The 18,989-nt window shown below is 35.7% G+C and overlaps 1 protein-coding gene and 1 long non-coding RNA gene across 10 annotated transcripts in view; one reads left to right on the top strand and one right to left on the bottom strand.

The window, feature by feature from the left end:
- The window catches only part of LOC106057896 (uncharacterized), a 39,153-nt gene that overhangs the window by 8,513 nt on the left and 11,651 nt on the right, over positions 1-18,989 (bottom strand). For 8 of the 9 annotated variants that reach the window (XM_056026599.1, XM_056026603.1, XM_056026600.1 and 5 more), the window contains 5 exons: positions 18,152-18,422; positions 13,929-14,646; positions 12,913-13,094; positions 12,526-12,725; positions 7,392-7,854 (listed from right to left, as the gene is read on the bottom strand). In XM_056026599.1, coding sequence (XP_055882574.1) covers positions 7,653-7,854; positions 12,526-12,725; positions 12,913-13,094; positions 13,929-14,646; positions 18,152-18,422 — 1,573 coding nt within the window. In that variant the 3' untranslated portion in view covers positions 7,392-7,652. Of the gene's footprint in view, positions 1-7,391; positions 7,855-12,525; positions 12,726-12,912; positions 13,095-13,928; positions 14,647-18,151; positions 18,423-18,989 lie in introns of those variants that run through there. The other variant, XM_056026601.1, reaches the window with a different exon arrangement.
- Positions 1,377-5,265, top strand: LOC106058777 (uncharacterized). Its single transcript, XR_008777500.1, has 3 exons — positions 1,377-1,476; positions 1,592-1,696; positions 5,200-5,265. It is a non-coding gene; the product is annotated as an uncharacterized LOC106058777 (long non-coding RNA).

Genomic DNA, 18,989 nt, shown 5'->3' with positions numbered 1-18,989 from the left:
CTCGATAAATGGCTCTTATAGATGAAGGCGATTTTTAGTCTAGCTAGGCCGTGTGACGTAGTGTTTTTTTTCCCTCTGACGTTATATGGAATTAATTCTTCAAATGAAATGAAAAAAGAACTCGGTATAGTAATGTTTATTAAGCCTCGTTATGTGACTCGCGTTTAAAAAAGGAATGATATCTTGATTTAGATCTAATCTAGATTTTTTAAACTAGATCTAGATTTTTATTACAGTATATCTAGATCTGGATTTATATTCTAATTAAAATTATTTTAGAGTCTAGATCTAGAATTTCTAGATCTAGTTTAGACTAAAATAGACTAGATTAAGATGTAGAATTTCAATTTCTAAACTTAAAGTGTAAAAAAAAAGTGTAGATTTTCATTTCCAAACGTTTTGATCAATATTGTAATGTTTTAATATACTAAAACTAATCTACTATTTTTTTATTAAATTTAAATTTAAATTTACGGCAAATGAATCTTTGAAACATTATTACTTTTGACCATCGGATGGCTGCCTGGTCGTGCGGTTTGCGCGCTGGACTGTCGTTCAGATTTATGGATGGCCCAGGGTTCAAACCCTGCCCGCTCCCATCCCCCGTCGTCCTGCGGGAGGTTTGGACTAGGAAGTAATTATCTTCAACTCTGAAGGAACATCCGAAACGTGTAAAACATTTTACATCAAAATTAAATCACCTCTTGAATATTATTTGCGAATATGCAGATCCGACAGGGATCCGACTTCGACGGGGGCCGCCTCTGAGTTTGTGTAACACAAACTCTCTTTGTAATCTTGTTTAAAAACATATTATAACTTTGCTTATTTATGTTCCAATAGCATTTATTTTATCAAACACACACACATTCATGACACCCTAGTTAACCATGGGCCAGAGAAACAGAAGACCCTCTCATCAGCCTTCATAAATCGCAAGGTCTGAAAGTGGAAATGTTCTTTAACTTTTTACCTTAAACCTGTGTCAATCTAATCTTGCTTGTTCATCACTAATATGTGGCTATGATAGAATTAAACAAAGAATATATGAGGATGACAGTATCTGTGTTGAATCGATGTCATGTGACTAAACGCTACTCTCAGGAGAGACAACCAATTGATACTTCTAATATTATAATTGTTATTTAAATTTGCAGTTGTGTCTCTTTTAATATGCGGCCAACTGCTCCTACTCTCTATACCACATACGCGTTGGTTTAATAGCTATTCTGGTATTGTATCAGAAGACCAAGAACTTTCATTACGCTGGACATCACATGTGTTTATATTCTTTGTAGTCAACAAACGGGTCATTCTAGTTATTTAGATAGGGGACTTAAAAACCTTTTCTTTAATGTGAAGGTTTCTACGGAGCATTGATGCTCTCAGAATTGATGAGATAGTTCAACTGACTCAACTGAGATAATGAACGCTGCCTACACAGCCTACTTTTATGAACCAGATGAGAACAAACAAGTAGGCTTATTCTTTAGCTCTCTCTCTTTTCACACACTCTCTCTTTCTATCTCATCTCTCTCACTCCTCTCCGTCAGTCTATTTAATCAATCTATTTTTTCTTTTTTTTTGTTAGGCCGAGCTAATACGTGAGTTACAAGAGAAACAGTTCCCACGATATCTTGGTTACTACGAAAAGCTTCTGAAAGACAGCGGAACGTCTTATTTTGTGGGGAATTCGGTAAGTCGCTCGCTGACCACGTGCCTATATTAACTTTGTTATTTAGTTTGATTAAATGTCAAGTCTGTTTCAACCACAAGCATGCTTTAAAGATAGTTTAGAAAGAATTTTATAGTATTTGCAGACCATTTGTGTCTTTGCAAGCAATTAGCAATTCACAATTACTTTGAGTGGTTGGCAACAGTTTGCATAGTCACTGAAATTAAGTGATCACAAATCTGCGTATGCTAAATATTCATATCTCCAAGCGGATATTAACCCGGGAAGTTCATATTCAGAAAGCCAGACAGTGTTTTAAAATCCTTGTTAAAAAAACAAACAAACACAAACAAATAATAAAAAAAAAATAGAACATATCAATCAGGAGTAGAGAGTAAAGAAAGAAAATTACACATGTCTTATGAATGCATGCATATTGTAAATACTTATATTATGATACTATTTTTCTTTACCCCTGAGAAGTACTAAAAAATGGGGACATATGCATATATGTAGATTTTACAACACTTTTGACAACGATTATATCAACTCACTGTATCTGTCTGTCTATATGGTAAAAACTTTGTACACCTTATTTCTCCCACACCCAATCTCGGATTTAGCTGAAATTCGCCCATTATTTTTTACCTGACAACACAAGAATCAATAAAAAAAAACATACATAATTAGTTAATTAACAATTAATAATTTCAATTATTTTGTTTGGTATATTGAACAAGGGAAGGAATCGCACTTATCAGATGTACTGGTGAAAGTTGAATTAGTCCCCTTGAGAAATCTTAGTTCCTGAGTGAAAAATTTAAAAATGCATGACAAGTCATAGGATCATAGCGAATTGAGAAAGCTAAAAGTTAAAAAAAAATTGGTAAAAATATTTTTACGGCAAAGATTTATATGTGTAGGTCATTCTTAGAATGTATTAAATGACTGATTTAAACTAATAGATATAAATATCAGGTGACCGAGCCTCGCTCGGATGAATAATTTGTTAAGGAAGGATATTTACCCGAAGTTATTTTGGGAATATTGTTGTAATTACGAAAATGAACTATCGGGTAAAGACTATCAATCCGAAGAGTTGCTTTTTATTTCTTTCAGTTCTCAATGTAATTGTACATGGCGATTAGAATAGAAAGTCCCTCCAATAGTAGGCCTATAGAAAACCACAGCTCACATCTTAACGTTTTACATTGTAGAACTATTGGGCTATTATAGGCTTGTAAGAAAGTCTTTGCAGTATAACTTCTAAAATGGATACTTCATGACATTTAATACTGCAATTAGTATATTTATTATGGCTCTGAGACATGGCCACTTTACAGGAAAATCTAAGACTTCTTGAGTGCTTTCACCAAAGATGCTTGCGCTCCATCATGGACATACGGTGGCAGGACAGCACTACATACAGCGATGTCCTTGCCAACGCCGGTATGGACAGTATAGTGGGACTTCTTATGGTCCGACAGTTTCACTGGGTAGGGCACGTATCCCGAATGGGAGACGAACGAATGCCAAAGGCAGTCTTTTTTTGTGAGCTAAAAGGTGGTCGACGTAACAGAGGCGGTCCACGGAAATTCTTCAAAGACCAGCCTAGTCGTCAACTTTCCTTGGCTGACAAAGAAGAGAGCACCTGGTTGCATGCGGCCTCAGAACGAGACAGCTGGAGGTCTCTCACGAAGGCCGCGAGATACACATTTGAGACCAAAAGAAAATCTGCTGCCGAGAACAAACGCAGATGGCGAAAAGAAAATCTAAATCGGCCACCTGCGGACAATGGTTATGCTTGCCCTGGATGTGGCAAAATATGTAGGTCACAGTTGGGGCTGCACAGCAAAGGGAAATACTGCATTCCTCACTTATCTTCGGACTCGAATTTCATACCATTTTGCAAGAATATCGCTGTTTGTATTGTGGTCTTTGGTGAAGTCGTTCAAGAAGTCTTAGTTGCTTTCTATAAAGTACTCATGTCTCAGATCCACATAGAGGGGTTGAGAGAATACTGGTTGACACTGATTTTTGTAGACAGGCGGAGCGATTTATTTCGCCACACTCTCGCTTGGAGGCGTCCAAAAGCACGACTATCCATGATCACATATCAACCTCTCTTTAAAGCAATGCGTCAATTGATAAAATGCTTCCCAGATAATGTGAAGTTATCTACCACTTTAATGGATGTCTATGCGCAGTGATCTTTGGGCTGAGTAGGTTTTATTGGGTGACTTTTGGAACATGACTTCTGTTTTACCGAGGTTTATAGGTTAACAAATAAAAAAAAAAGGCAGCAGCGTGATGAAAATTCGTTGACCGCGAGCTGAATATCATCAGGGCCAGCCCTAGGCCTATGCTGTCACAGTGGTGGACTCCGAAGGTTCAAAAGCCCCGCGCTAATTCTAGGTGTAAATTATTAAATTAAACCATTATAATTTATAATAGGGTTCCCGTGGTCTCCTTGTTTTCAAGGAGCTCCTGGAAATCTCCTGAAACTCATAAAAATGTCCTTAAAAAGACAAAATTGTCACTTTGGGGTGTCAATCAATATGGTAAACGCCAGTCCTACGCGTGATATAAAAAAACGGCATCGTCAGCTTTCATTTAATAAAAATGTAATGCAAATACGAATTTATTTTCTAATACAAAATCTTATTTTTCACTTATTATCTTTATCTCTACCCTTACTGGTCCGCGCGCAATCCTCACATTTCACATAGGGCCCCGCAAATGTTAGGGCCGGCCCTGATTGTGCAAGTAAGGCATAGATATGCTGTGTTATGACCATTTCCTATGTTTTGGTATTGGACAGCAGACTTCGAAGCTTAAACACATTGCAATAATTCACCAGCAAAATAATAACAAAGTAAAAGCTACCTACGGGTGTAAGCAATTAAAGTGTAAACAATTTATAAAGCCTTTAAAACACAATAACTAATCTTACATTAAGATATTTAATTTCATTATTTTTCTTCCATAAATTCCTAGTGGATCAATGTACAATAAGAAGTTGTGCAAATGTTTAATTACGCCAATTGAATCATTAAAACTTGTTCTTGTTTGCGAAGAAATGTCTTAGTGTACTGCTGTGAGCCTAGTGACGTAAGCGGTGTCAAGTTTTTTTTCCCATTGACGTCATACAGAAAATTTCATTCATAAAACATTCTAGCCAAAATAAATTTTTCGATAATGAGCCATTTTCAAACCGATATAACGGTCGACCTCGAGTTTTCCCGATGTGGCCAATGAGTTGAGAATTTTTTTCTCACTATTATGCACATACCGTGAACTTTTAAAGAAAATCGTTACAGCCGTTTTCGAAATAAAATTTATATATATATATATATATATATATATATATATATATATATATAAATATATATACATACATACAAGAATTGCTCGCTTAAGAGTATAGGATTACAATTATTTTACTTTTTTTTGGAAGTATTTTTAAAAATGTTTTTCTTTTTCTCTACGTTTCAGTACTAACTTGAGTACTCTCTGTTCAACAGCTGACTCTGGCTGATCTGATTGTCTATGACGCTGTATTTTCATTTCTTCCACGTGGTTACAGCATTCATTATCATCATCATCATCATCATCATCAAACTCCATTTGAGTCAGGGCTTGAGAGGCTTTAATCCTCTCTTGCAAAAGCCCTGGACAGAAACCCTGCTGTCTTGCGTAGTGCATAAATGTCACCATACAGGTCGAGAATTTAGGCTTTTCCCAGACATGTCGAGACGGAGATCAGCAAGTCTGAGGCAGTCAAACAGAATATGAGGCACGGTTTCCTCTTCTTCCACGCAGCGGGGGCACCAGGAATCAAAATTTGGCCATAGCCGCGAGAAATATGAGCCAACAGGACAGTGGCCTGTCCTGCACTGTGCTATAATAGCTTGCTCAGGCCTGGACAGCCTCCACTACGGGGAAGTGCGGTCAGGGCGCCTCATGCGCTCCCAGACTCCACGGGCTTTTTGGGACTTGTCCCAGCACTCAAACCACTGTTCCATTTCTTTATTTTGAATTATAGCCAGAGCTTGATGAAAGCTTACAGCTTGTTCAGTAGATGGAATGTTGAATGTGGGTGGAATGTGTCCTCCCTGGTGGGCTAAAGAGTCTGCAATTGTGTTGACAGTCACAGTTACAGCATTGAAGGTTTCCCTCGAGTAGAAGCCATGTGTCAATTAGTAGAAAGTCTGCCTAACATTCAAACTTATGTGGCTCAAAGAGAGAAAACTCCATTCTAAGAACTCACAATCTAATATATGATGATTGTGTTACAATTAACTTACTAATTTTTTGTTGCTTGAATAAATAGAAAGTGTCCGATTTTGTTGGTGTTATAACAAGCAGGATGTCATGTGACCAGCATAACGCCAACCTAATAATCCTGAAATACAGAATCCACTGAGATTCGAACCCAGGACTCCAGGTTCGATGCCAAGCACGTAACCAATCCTCCACCTCGCCCCCAGTCTCTAATTAAAGATCAATATAAATGTTGAATTAAGAGCTGTTGTATAGTTTAATAGTCTCTGTCACTAATAGTATGGTTATCGTGAGAGGGTTCTGCGCTAGCTCTTTGTTTCAAAGGTATTTACAGTCTAAAGTATATATATTATGTCGTCTATATTGTGTCACGTTCAAAATCCGTCTGCTATGATAATAGGTACACGACAGTAAGAACTAGTCCATCTTGGCATTTTTTTTCTATTTCAGTGAGTTGCGTATCCTTGCAGACGTCATTTAGTTTGATTTAAAGTTAAGGTTAAATATTCTATTTTCAATTTTCTTTTTATATTTCATAATGCTATGATCTCCTTCAGTCATGAAGCAACAGTGGATCAAGTCATGGAAATGAGATGAATGCCTGGGCTTTAGTTATGGTTGTGTTGTCGCTCATACATCAGCCCCCCTCCTTATGAATCCGAAAGGAAGACAAGCACCAATGCAATTTCGTATCAGCTGCGTCGCAGACTTTGCCCGAGTGTAGTATTGATAGCCTCAAACTATCTAAGAATCGCGGTGGGTCCAGATTTTTCATCCAGTTTGACTACCGATCTCCTTCAAATGTTTGGGTATAACTACAAAGACCTACAGAGGTTTGGGCTGTTCCAAGTGGGCAGCTAGCCAAGGTTAACCCCCTCTGCTCGAAGTTCCGCAGGACCCGATATCTGATTCACACGTGAAGACCAAGAGTTGAACTCCTTGTGAATCTTGTGAAAGGCTATTTGTGAACAATGAGCTGGAGAGCATTTTATAGGTAGTGGAGTTCTGAAATCTATAATAACAACCTAAATAAAGGTTAGCTTTATTTTAAATGAATAAAATAATTTTAAAAAAAGATTCAAGGCACATTTTTATTATATTTATTAATTCAAATTATTTTAATATACCAAAACAGGATTTAGAGAAACCTGTCAAGGAATATTTATTTTGATAGTTCTTAGTGATTAAAAAAATACAATATATAAAATATTTAACATTTAATTTTTCTTCTAAAGAATACATACAAACAATGGATACACATCTTAATTAAGATTAGAGTTTGACTAAAATAATATATTTTAATATACAAATTAATATATAAATATATAACCAAGGCCGGCCTAAGGCTGATTGCTCAAAATCGGGCTCGGGGCTGGTATTTACATTTACCATATGGCTGCTGTCACAGGTATTTAAAGTTGCAGGACTTCAAGGGTTAACTTCTTTACTGTATCGAGCAATTGATCATTGACGTAAATTTAATTAACCCACCGGCGCCTAAGAGTTGATTCCTGTGCATGGTGTATAATAAATGTTGCTACAAATATCTAATTAATAGTAATAGCTGCTATTAAAAAAGATAATTTAATAGTTCATCGCAAGCATCCATTAAATTGGACCCCACAATTAGTAAGGCCGGCCCAGTATCTATATCTATATTTATATCTAATCTCTTTTTCTCTCTCTGTTGAATTTATATTTTTGTATCTAAAGTTGGAGCTTGAGGATTAGTGGATATTTCTGAAATGACTTGATGTTCTGTCTTGTTTCTATCTATTTGGGGTTCTTCCTCAATTGTTCCTGGTGGTTTCTGTGCATCTGTTTTCAAGACTATGTCAGTAACTATCCAAGACTCTTGAAAATTTAATCGTTCTCGTTTCAGCATTTTTTTGATTCTAAGAAAGTGTAAAATGTAATAATGGTATGAACCCATTAAACATGTAATATTAAGGGACTAGAGAAAGTGACCATTTCTAATAACAAAGCTTATTTCAACTAACTCTGTCTGTTAAAAGTTTGTAGGCCTACTCCTTAACTATCTACACCCAATCTCGGATTAGGCTGATCTTTCACACAATTATTTCTTTTACCCGACAACACAAAGATCAATTTAAAAATCTACCGACCGATTAGTTAATTAACAATTGGTAAATAATTATTTTGTTTTGTGTCTTCAAGAAGGGAAATAAATCGTGCTTGATAAATGTTGTGGTATTAGTTGAATTAGTCCCCTTTAGGAATAATGAGCCATGGGTGTTTTTTTAATGAAGTTAAAAACGATAATGTAACATTCACAAAGATAAAACCTTCTGCCCTCTCCCTTTTACAACTGGCTCAGACAAGTGATAGGATCTAATCGCATTGAGAAAGCTAAAAGTTCAGCAAAAACAATTGATAAAGATATTTCTAGCGCACAGATGTATTATGACTAGGTCAATCATAGGTAGTGATGGGAACTAAACTAATTTTTTTAGTTAAACTAAAACTAAGTTTGAACTAAAAAAAAAGTAATTAAACTTTTAGTTAATCACAAATTGAAAAAAATAGTTAAACTAAACTAATAAACTTTAGTTAAACTTTTACTAACTATTTTTAAAGGACGAAACAGCCAAACATGAAAAATACAAAGCATAACCAATCTCTTTAGCAAAATGTGATAAAAATTTATTTGTGCACATGAAAAAAAGATTTAAATGTCTTTATTGGATGGATGTAGATCTTAATAGAATCACTAGAATGATACTATTATTTATAGAAAGAAATTAGAAGGAATTGTCCAAGTTCTAATATAAGTTACCTTTAGAAGTAATGATAAAACTGTATGTTGACTCTCTAACTAACTCTAGATTCTAGAATATTCTGGATCTATAATATCTTCTACAAACAAAATGATCAGAAATATAATCTGGATCTAGAATTAAATCTAGCTACTAGATCTAGACCAAATAATTAATATTTTAATCTAAAAATAATCTAAGAAATACTAGTTACTTCTACTACTACTAGATCTAAAATCTAGATAGAGTCTAGTAGATATCTTAGTAACTCTAGATCTAGAGATTTTAGATTATTATAATTATAACTAGATATGGGTATTTAGATCTATATAATATACTCTAGTAGATAATACTAGGTCTAATAGATCTAGAATCTAGATAGTAGATATAAGTATAATTATAATAGAAGTAGATGTAGATTTAGTCTAGATTTAGTTAATTTAGTATTAGATCTAGTATATGACGACTATTATTAGTATTAAATTATAGTCATTATAGATCTATCATCTATGCATCTTAGGTCTTAGTATAATAAGTAATCTAGATATATCTAGATCTAATCTAGACTCTAATTCTAGAATAATATAATCTCTAAACTAATAGATCTAGTCTAATAAAGTAAAGTAATATAGATCTAGATTTCAATTAATAGATCTTTATTATTGACTTATAATTTTAAATTTACATCTAGATCTAAGACTAAAAGACTTATCATTTTAAATTTACATCTAGATCTAAGACTAAGACTACTAAGAGTTAGACTCTACTTAACACTAAGAGACTAAATTAATTAAATAATAGACTAGTATGACTATAGATCTAGATCTAATAGTAGTAATAGACTAATACTAGTTACTAACAGACTAGACGTCACTATACTCTAAACTTTAGATCTATCTAGTCATAAAAAGTTTTAAAATAAAAAGAGTCGACATTTCTTTTAGATCTATAGTAAAGCAAAATTCTTTGCCTGCAGCTATACAGGAACACACTGGTCTTTAATAAAAAGCAGCAAAATGTAGATCTATTGAAGCAAGGAATTATCAGGATTTATCAAGGAGCGAAACTTGCTAGAAATATAATGAACACGTTTATTTTTCTTTTTCAAATACCTTGAATAGGCGGGAATAGTGACCATTATAGGGTAAAGGTCAAAAGTCTTTCTAGTGACCTGTGCACCCTCTAGTTTATTCTCCTCTCTATTATTCATTATATATATTCTCCAAATTACATAGATCTAAATATTTATTGGTGTGTATGTTAAAAAAGTTTGTAAAATTTGTAATTAAACTTTTTAGTTTGTAACTAAAAAAAAATAGACTAGGATTTTAACTACAATTTTTTTTAAATTAAACTTTGGCCTTAACTAATTTTTTTTAGTTAAACTAAAAGTTAGCAAATTTTTAGTTAACTTTTGCTCATCACTAATCATAGGTATATTAAACTAATTGATAAAATTATACTTAATATACGCTTTTTTAAAAATGCTTTTGCTGTTTCAGTTACAGTTAAATCAGTAAGGCCTTGGGTTACCAGACACCCTAGATGGAGGGATTTAATTCATGAATGGATAATATTAACTTGAAGTAATCTACATAATTAAAGTCTGACATATTCACGCTTAAGTCCAATCCCCTGAAACTGAGGAGACGACCCCATAACGGATGACAACAGTCCAGAACGAATACCACACGTCCATGCAAGTCTTTACAAGGGTATTTAGGCAGTTTTATATTATATTTTTTTGTATTCTCAAACAAACAATAATACTAATACAGTTCAGTTTTTCTTTTTTTAAAAAAAAAAAAAAATCGCATTCCTAATAAATCGACATGTTTCACAAACTTCAGACACCTTTTGTTCCTTAACAAGTTGTTGAGCTTTAGATCTAAACGGGACCGACGGACAGACATTCCACACAAAACTAATAGCGTCTTTTCCCCTTTCGGTGGCTGCTAAAATGAACAATTAGTTAATTTTTGGTAGCTAATTATTTTGTTGGTTTGTTTGTTTAGTATTGAAAAAGGGAAAGAAATTTTACTTGACTTGTGTGATAGTATAAGTTGAATTATTCCCCTTTATACTTGGCCGCTTAAAAGTTTGAGCCTAACCTATAAAAACTTCTATTTTCATAAGCACTCCACTGGCACAGTGGTTAGTGCTTTGGCTTAAGGAGGCTTGGGCCATCGAGTTCGATTTGAAGTCGTACAATCTTGTTAAAAAATAAAACACATTTAAAAACTATCACAGTTATCTTCACCCAGATATCCACTTCTTATCCAAACCTATTGATAAAATTATATTGAATAGAAGCTTTGTTTAAAAAATATTATAAAACTATTTTTCTTATTTTTTTTCTCTGATAGTTTCTAGACTTGTTGGATTGTAGTCCAGTGTCCTTTCACTATTAACATTGGGGGAGCGCTGATTCTGTTCTCTATATTAAGCTGTCCAATATTTCTTTTATTTCACATTTTTAAAAATAGAATTTGTGTATTGAACTTTAAGTGGGGTCTGTTAGCTGTGTCCAATGATACCTTTTAATCTGTAAGATTGCTAATAAAAGCCAATGATTTGAGGCAGCATCTGCACCAAGTCTGAGCATTACATCCTTATTATTTCTCCACTTTTTAAAAAATATAAATTCGGTGATGTCTAGGTTGGTTTGTATATTGTTTTGTGTGAAAATACTGTACCACCAATAATAACAATAATAAGGCTTGTCTTCAAGTCCGAAGTATTTTCAGTGGCTACGAAGCCCCAGCTGTGACCTACATATTGTGTCACAAATAGCGAGGTATTCTAGCCGGTTGTCGATTTAGATATTCTTTTCTGTCCACGGCAGCGGATTTTCTTTGGGTTTCAAATCTGTATCCCGCGGCCTTTGTAAATGACTTCCAGCTGTCTGGTTCTGAAGCCGCATGCTCCCAGGTGCTCTCTTCTATGTACTGTAGTGCCTCCATCCCGCGCAATGTATATTTAAATATAAGATCAATAAAGCCACGAAACTCCTGTTGACTTGTCCGACATCGGTGTTTAAGTCGCCCATTACAATTTTTAGGTCTCTTCTAGGTGCACGATATAGTAAATGATTGCAAGGAACAGTATAATTGCCTTTTTCTTCTTTTGTTTGTAGCATTTGTAGTATTGAATGATAGTAGTTTTTGCAGTCTTTCCCATTAAATCTGGCTGATTTGTGAATGTTGCCAGTGTGGCACATCCCGTACCATTTAATCTTATCTGCTAGTTCAAGAACTTATTTTCTTAGCCACTTGATGAATTCTTTTAGTATTCATGTAGATTTGTAATATTCATGGTTCTTATTATGACATTTTCTTTGGTGCTTAGTGGGTTTTTCGGATCATCAGGTTCTAATGCGCCTTCACTGTTGTGAAACTTTAACTCTCCTTATGAGGAATCACAATGAGCAAGGTCATTTCGGATTTCTGCTGTTGTTGTTTTTTGTAGGATGAGGTTGCTAACCTCATAAACAACTCTCCTCCTTTATCCTGGCTTTGAACCGGGAAGATTCTTTCCGAAAGTTTCCTTTGGTGCTGTTGGCGCTTAAAGCGCTCCCACTGAATCACTAGCTTGCTGAGAAGAGCGAATGTGTCTAGGGGTGGCATCCACAGGTTAGAGTCTGAGAGAAGCTGCTCTAAGCTTTTTTTCAATTCAAAGCAACTGTGTATCATTTCGATATAAAATTTTTAAAGTTAAGTGTACAAGTATATAAATGCAGTTTAATGATGTTTAGATAAAATATTTTTAAAAAGTTAACATTCAACTTACTTTTCTTTTGAAGATTCACTTGAAAATCGAATTTCTTTAATCAATGACTCAACTTTAGAGTTCACCAATTTAAGACCGGTTAGTGCAGTAGCGGTGTATCCAGCCACCTCAGAGGAATACGAGAAAATAGAAGTGTAGCTGACAAACAAGATGAATACTAAAGTGTAGATTGCACAAGGGACCAAAGACATCAGAAAGGCCTGAAAGAATAAAGGTAAAGACTTTCCATTCCTTCTAAAAAATACATAACAACATTTGAGATTTTATTAGATCATTATCATTTAATGATGTGCTGTATCACTTCCTTGATGTATATTTTTATTACTGTACTAGTAGACTTCAAAAGTGTACTTTTTATGAAGCGTACAGAGCTTATTATCAACCTACCTTTAAATAGGGGCTAAGTTCACAGAGAACCCAGTCAGATGTGTCGTTATAGATTTGTGTAACAATTCTTTTGCTAATTAACATTTTACCATTCTTCTTAAGAAAAATAATTGGGCAGTTGATTTGTAGTCGAAGATCATCTGCTATATAGAATAAAGAACCTTTGATGCTTTGACCATCATCTGTTTGTAGAAACAATTGCAGCTAATTACTATACAAAGTTAGCAAAAATCAAACTTAATAGTTAGAATACTTTTTTTTAAAGGAACGCATAGAAACTATAACTAAAGCCCACAAGCATCAAAGCGATTGATGGCAACCACCTTAGACAACTCAACCCGTTACAAACAATTAGCGGATTAAAAATTTTTAAGTGGGGGCGGGGAATGGTCCATGCTGAAGATTTTCAGGAAGGATTTAAGATCTGAAGGGTTTTCTTTGACCACCTTGGGCTCGCTAATCATCTTTTAGTAGCAGTTAGCTGGCCTTAAAGTAGCCTTTTAAAATGCGGGAGTTGTCCACTCTATAGATGTGGTCTACTCATCAATACTGAGACTGCATGGTCGTAGATGCTTAAAAGGCGCGCTACTTGGAGGGCATGTGTGCCAATGAATATTGAATATACAGGAAAGAATTGGGTTGAAAATGTATTCACAAATAGGACAACTTACAAATAGAGAAACGAAATTTAAATTAACCCTCTCCCTCTTACTGAAATAACAAGTTAAAACACGTGAAATATTTTAACTACAAAATTGTACTAAATAAAACTTCTGATTCCATATGCTAGGACAAATAGTTAATAATGCTCCTTCTTCCCTAGTTCTATTAGAGCATTGAATGGGTAGCCTGAGCCAGCCATGAAAGTCAGTGTCTTGGCAGAATTTAAGTCATTGGTTAACATGCATTACTAGATGCATGACGCGTAGGACGTAATTATCTTCTTTTTAAAAGTAACTTCTGTATTATATAAGATTTACATGCTCTTTAAATAAATAATGATTGTTCTGACTTACTCGAGTGAGGAACTGCCTCGTTTGATTCGTCCTTTGTACGAGAAATCTTAAACTCATCGTCATTGCGAACAAGATCAAAAATATTTTCTGAAATCACTTTGAATTCTCTTGTCACGTTTGTGATATAATCGTAAACAACAGCAAATAAAGGAAAAAACACCAAGGCTAAGTCGTCCAAGATATTTCGAGTGCTCGCTGATAGGATTAAAACCCTCAGAAAGAAAGTAATACAGAAATAGAGGAAGAAACCCCAAGTGATATAGATAATTGCAGTTGAAACGAGGCTGAGAATTATTCGAAATATTTGTATAGATGGGGAACAACTAAATTTATCTTTATCATTTATTTTACTCCAAGGTAACTGAAGTGGTAACATTGTTATAAAATCATTATTCGGTATAAAAAACCAGACCAAAAGTACGAAAATATAAGCACAGCAGATAAAAAGAAAAAAAAAGTCAGGTTCTTTTGCATAAAATGGACAGCTCAAGCTTTTAGTTTTAAATGCAGAGCACAATGTGTTGAAATCATTGTAATGTCTATTGAGAAGAACAACGTACGGAATAATAACTATTAGAAAAAGGAGACCAAACACAAACTTCCCAAAGTATAAACGGATAAATGGAAAACAGATTGGATGATCAACGGAACAACATTCATTTGATAAGCAGCTACCATGAAAACAGCCACAGCATTTATTCAAGTTTTTTGAAGGTCTCTGTAAAATAAAAAAGTAAATAATTTTACAAGTAAATACTTATATAATTGCCAATTAATTGCATGAACATATGTATTTAATTTGCTTAGGAATTTCTATTAATAGGGAATTACAAGCTATCAGGGTATCCGGTGAAATGAATATAGATATATTTGATGGAATTAGTTAATTTAGAACCAAATATTCTATACTATATTGGCAAGGACCCTGACTGCTAAACTGACTCATCATTCATCATCCTCATAAAACTCCATTTGAGTCAGGACTTGAGAGGCTCAAATTCTCTCTTGCAAAAGCCCTGGACAGAAACTCTGCTGTCTTGCTTAGTGCATACACGTCACAATACAGGTCGGGAATTTTTGATTTCCCAGACCTGTCGAGGCGTAGATCAGCAAGTCTGAGGCAGTTAAACAGAATATGATGCACGGTTTCCTCTTCTTCCCTGCAGTGGGGGCACCGTGAATCAGAATTTGCCCATAGCCGTGAGAAATATGAGCCAGCAGGAAAATGTCCTGTCCTGCAATGTGCTATAATAACTTGCTCAGGCCTGGACAGCCTCAACCACGGGAAAGTGGGGGCGGGGAATGGTCCATGCTGAAGATTTTCAGGAAGGATTTAAGATCTGAAGGGTTTTCTTTGACCACCTTGGGCTCGCTAATCATCTTTTAGTAGCAGTTAGCTGGCCTTAAAGTAGCCTTTTAAAATGCGGGAGTTGTCCACTCTACAGATGCAGTCTACTCATCAATACTGAGACTGCATGGTCGTAGATGCTTAAAAGGCGCGCTACTTGGAGGGCATGTGTGCCTCATGCGATCCCAGACTCCACGGGCTTTTTAGGACTTGTCTCAGCTCTCAAACCACTTTTCCATTACTGTATTTTGATTTATAGCCAGAGCATGATGAAAACTTACAGCCTGATTATTGTGTGGAATAGGCCCTCCCTGGTGGCCCAAGGAGTCTGCAATAGTGTTGCCAGTCACACCTAGCGCTGCTTTATGTCGTGTGAAGCCATAATGACAGTGTCTGACCACAACAATCTGTGTTGCCCTCAAATGTACCTCGCCGAGTTAATAGTCGATGACCTTTAAGATTCACAGACTGACATGGTCTCCGCATCAAATCTGCAAACACTACCACATTGTCCAAACATTTTTACCGTGAAAGAGCCAAGAAACTCGATGAAGGCTCCATAGCCTGCTCTTCCAGAATCTATCAATGCCGACCTATCAGTATATGCAAACATAGCACTGGGCTTGAAGGTATTAATGGTCTCCAGAGCTAGAATTTGAACGTCGTTAGATGAACGGCTTTGCTTAGTGGCATTAGGGTCTGCTAATTTCAAGCGTATGTCTGGGGTCGTTGGGCGACACCAAGGGGAAGGGGATGAAAACGTTGAATGTTTTGTCGGTTGGTGGAGAGGCCAGCTTTATCAGATTATTAGTGGCATGATGCATAAAAGACTGCATCTGGATACGTCTTCTGCATTTCCAGCCATCCACTAGTTTTATAACTGGGAGGTATTCATCCAGCCTTTTATACCGCTCAAAGCAAGTCAGTACTGACCATTCCCTCCTAAAGTTTAGTGGACCTACATTAGCTATTATTTCATCCGCATTTACTGTGCTTGTTGTAAAGGTTCCACAGACAAATCTTAGTGCTTGAGACTGTATTTTATCAAGTTGTTCAAGAGATGTCCTAGAGCCATAAATTTGCACAGGTAGGCTGTAGTCTATCTGTGATTGGACTGCTCCTAAATACATTGATCGGAGCATGTCTGCTCGGGCTCCCCACTTCGTGGATGCAGCTTCCGCACAATGCATAGTTTCCCTGATGCCTTTCTTGCAACTTTCTGTATGTGCTCACACATATTTAGTTTGGATATAAAATTATAACAAGGTACTTGGGTAGCTTTTCCATGCTGAGAGCCACTCCGTTGAGGGAGAGCCGGAAAGGTTGCCTGAGAATGCCATTCCCGAGGGTGAACAGAGAATAGATCGTCTTGGAGGTGTTTATTTCTAGCCTATGGAGATCTTTCAACACTTTTTGTATAGAGGTTGCGCTCCTTCCGGAATTCCAAAGGACGTCAGCATATAGCGGCTTTTGGCATTTTAGCTGAGCCGGTAGGTCATTTATGAAGGCCGTGAAAAGGATCCATGACAGGACAGAGCCCTGGAGGAGGTCGTGCTCGAGGTTCATTTCCCCTGAGACTTCTCTGTACATCCTTTTTCTTATTGTACGCTTTTGTAGGAGGTCTCTAATCCAGTAATATATCCGTCCCCGCACCCCCACGGTTCTTATCTTATGAAGCAAACCAGGCCGCCATACTTTATCATATGTCTGTTTTAAGTCAATGAAGACTGCGTATGTGCTTTTGGTCCTTTGGAATCCATCTGCTACGCTCTGCACAAAGATGTTGACTTGGTCTATAGCGGACATTCCAGCCCTGAAACCAGCCTGTTCTGGTGCTTTAGGACGGGCACTCTCAAGGTACCAAATCAGATGCTCATTTACCATCTTTTTCAGTGAAGGGTCAAGCTATTAAAATTTGCGGGCTCTAAACTGGTGGCTAAAAAAAGGTCTCCTGCCTCACTCCACTTTCGTGGATTAAACCCTGCCCATACGAGTGAGTGGCTGAATTAACGGGTCTTTCGATCGTTTATTGTCCAATGTTAATGACTCATCATTGGCGGTGTACGAAAACAAATACTTAAAGTTTACCAGTTATTACTTACCACGTACACTGAACAACTAAGCCGATCAGCTGTTAAATGTACCAAAAAGTGTTTTTCTTTTTATTCGCAATGTTTTCTAAAGTAAACATACAATACTTTTAAGCACTTTTAAAACATTTTTGTGTGTGTAAACATTTCAATAGCTCTTTTTGGCGCATAAGTTGCTTTTGCATACTATGATATAAAAGCAAAATACCACTCAGTGACTGACGTATTGACTGACTTCTCATCAAGAGATCTCTGCAGCCACCAAACAGATTCGTAAGAATTTTACTAATTTTTACACAGGTTCCTTTTACCTCTTAAGTGCTGGATAAGGAACGATTTTTGTAGAGTCGCAGAGAAAGTAGTTGTTCGCTAAGGGGCTTGTGAGTCTTGGTCGTTGACTGTAAAACTAGAAAGGAGGATCCTAGAAATGGAATTGAGATACTACAGAAGGGTTCAAGGTACGGGTATCACATTTAAAGACCGCATCACAAACGAAGAGATTAGAGACAAGGTTACTACAGCTATTGGAGCCGACGATGACCTGATAAATATTGATTAAAAAACGCAAACTAAAACTCTATGGCCATTAAAGTCTTTGAGGCTTGCAAAGAACTTCTTTCAGTGTACAGTACCAGGAAAAAGCAGAAGAGGCAGACAGAAGAATGGAAAGAGATTCTTCTATATTCTTTAGGAACAAACTGAAAAGGGCCAATAGTCTTATTTTTAAATGTAAAATATAAACAGAAAATAGCAATACGAGCATTAAACTACTCTACTAGACTTACACAATATGAACTGCTTATATCAGTGATGAATTCTCTTATACATCGAAATAATGTTATGGCCGAGTAAATTTCATCTACACAATGTCTTTTAGTCAACAAGAGTTTAATGCTTTCTATGTTTGATACTCCATTTTCATCTGTAATTTTCATTATTGATTTGAATTTGTTTACTTTCCCATAAATTGGAACTCTTATATCTGTATTGTTAGTATCATTGCTTCTTTTAAAACCAATCACCATATTTTTTGGATAGAAGTCAAAGTTCTCAGTCCTATGTACATGAATGAATAAAAATCAATAATTATGAACACAAATATATCTTAAAAAGATTGTAAAAATTAAAAATATTTTATAACTTGATAATAATCCAAACGTGAATGAAATATCTATCTGGAATATCCATTAATTCCATCGAACACATAGACCATTAGTTTTATTAAACTGGTAACTTCAATATTATTTAGCAAAATACAAAAAAAATATATAAAGAAAGGCTTATATGGATCAGTCATGTCATTAAATTTGAAAAGGTTGAGACTAACAATGACAAATCTGTGCGATTAGAAATATTTTTACCTAATGTTTTTGTTTAACACAATTAACACAATGAGTTATAACACAAACTCAAAATCGGCCCCCAAAGTGGTCCCTCAAGGCAGGCTTCAATATTTTCAGAAAGAACATCCAAATGAAATTATATCAAAGACAAATGAGAGATAAGAATGGAGAAAGAAGGTTGACAGATCTTGTGTAGTGTCCCAACGGTACAGCAGATCAAAGGATAGGGGCAAGTGAATGCAAAGTTAGATGTGAACCTGGCCTAACTAGTTCCCCTTTC

This window comes from Biomphalaria glabrata, chromosome 4 (genome assembly GCF_947242115.1).
Source record: "Biomphalaria glabrata chromosome 4, xgBioGlab47.1, whole genome shotgun sequence".
Taxonomy (NCBI): Eukaryota; Metazoa; Mollusca; class Gastropoda; family Planorbidae; genus Biomphalaria; species Biomphalaria glabrata.
Note: the sequence above shows the minus strand (reverse complement) of the source record. Positions and strands in the feature narration are given on the sequence as shown.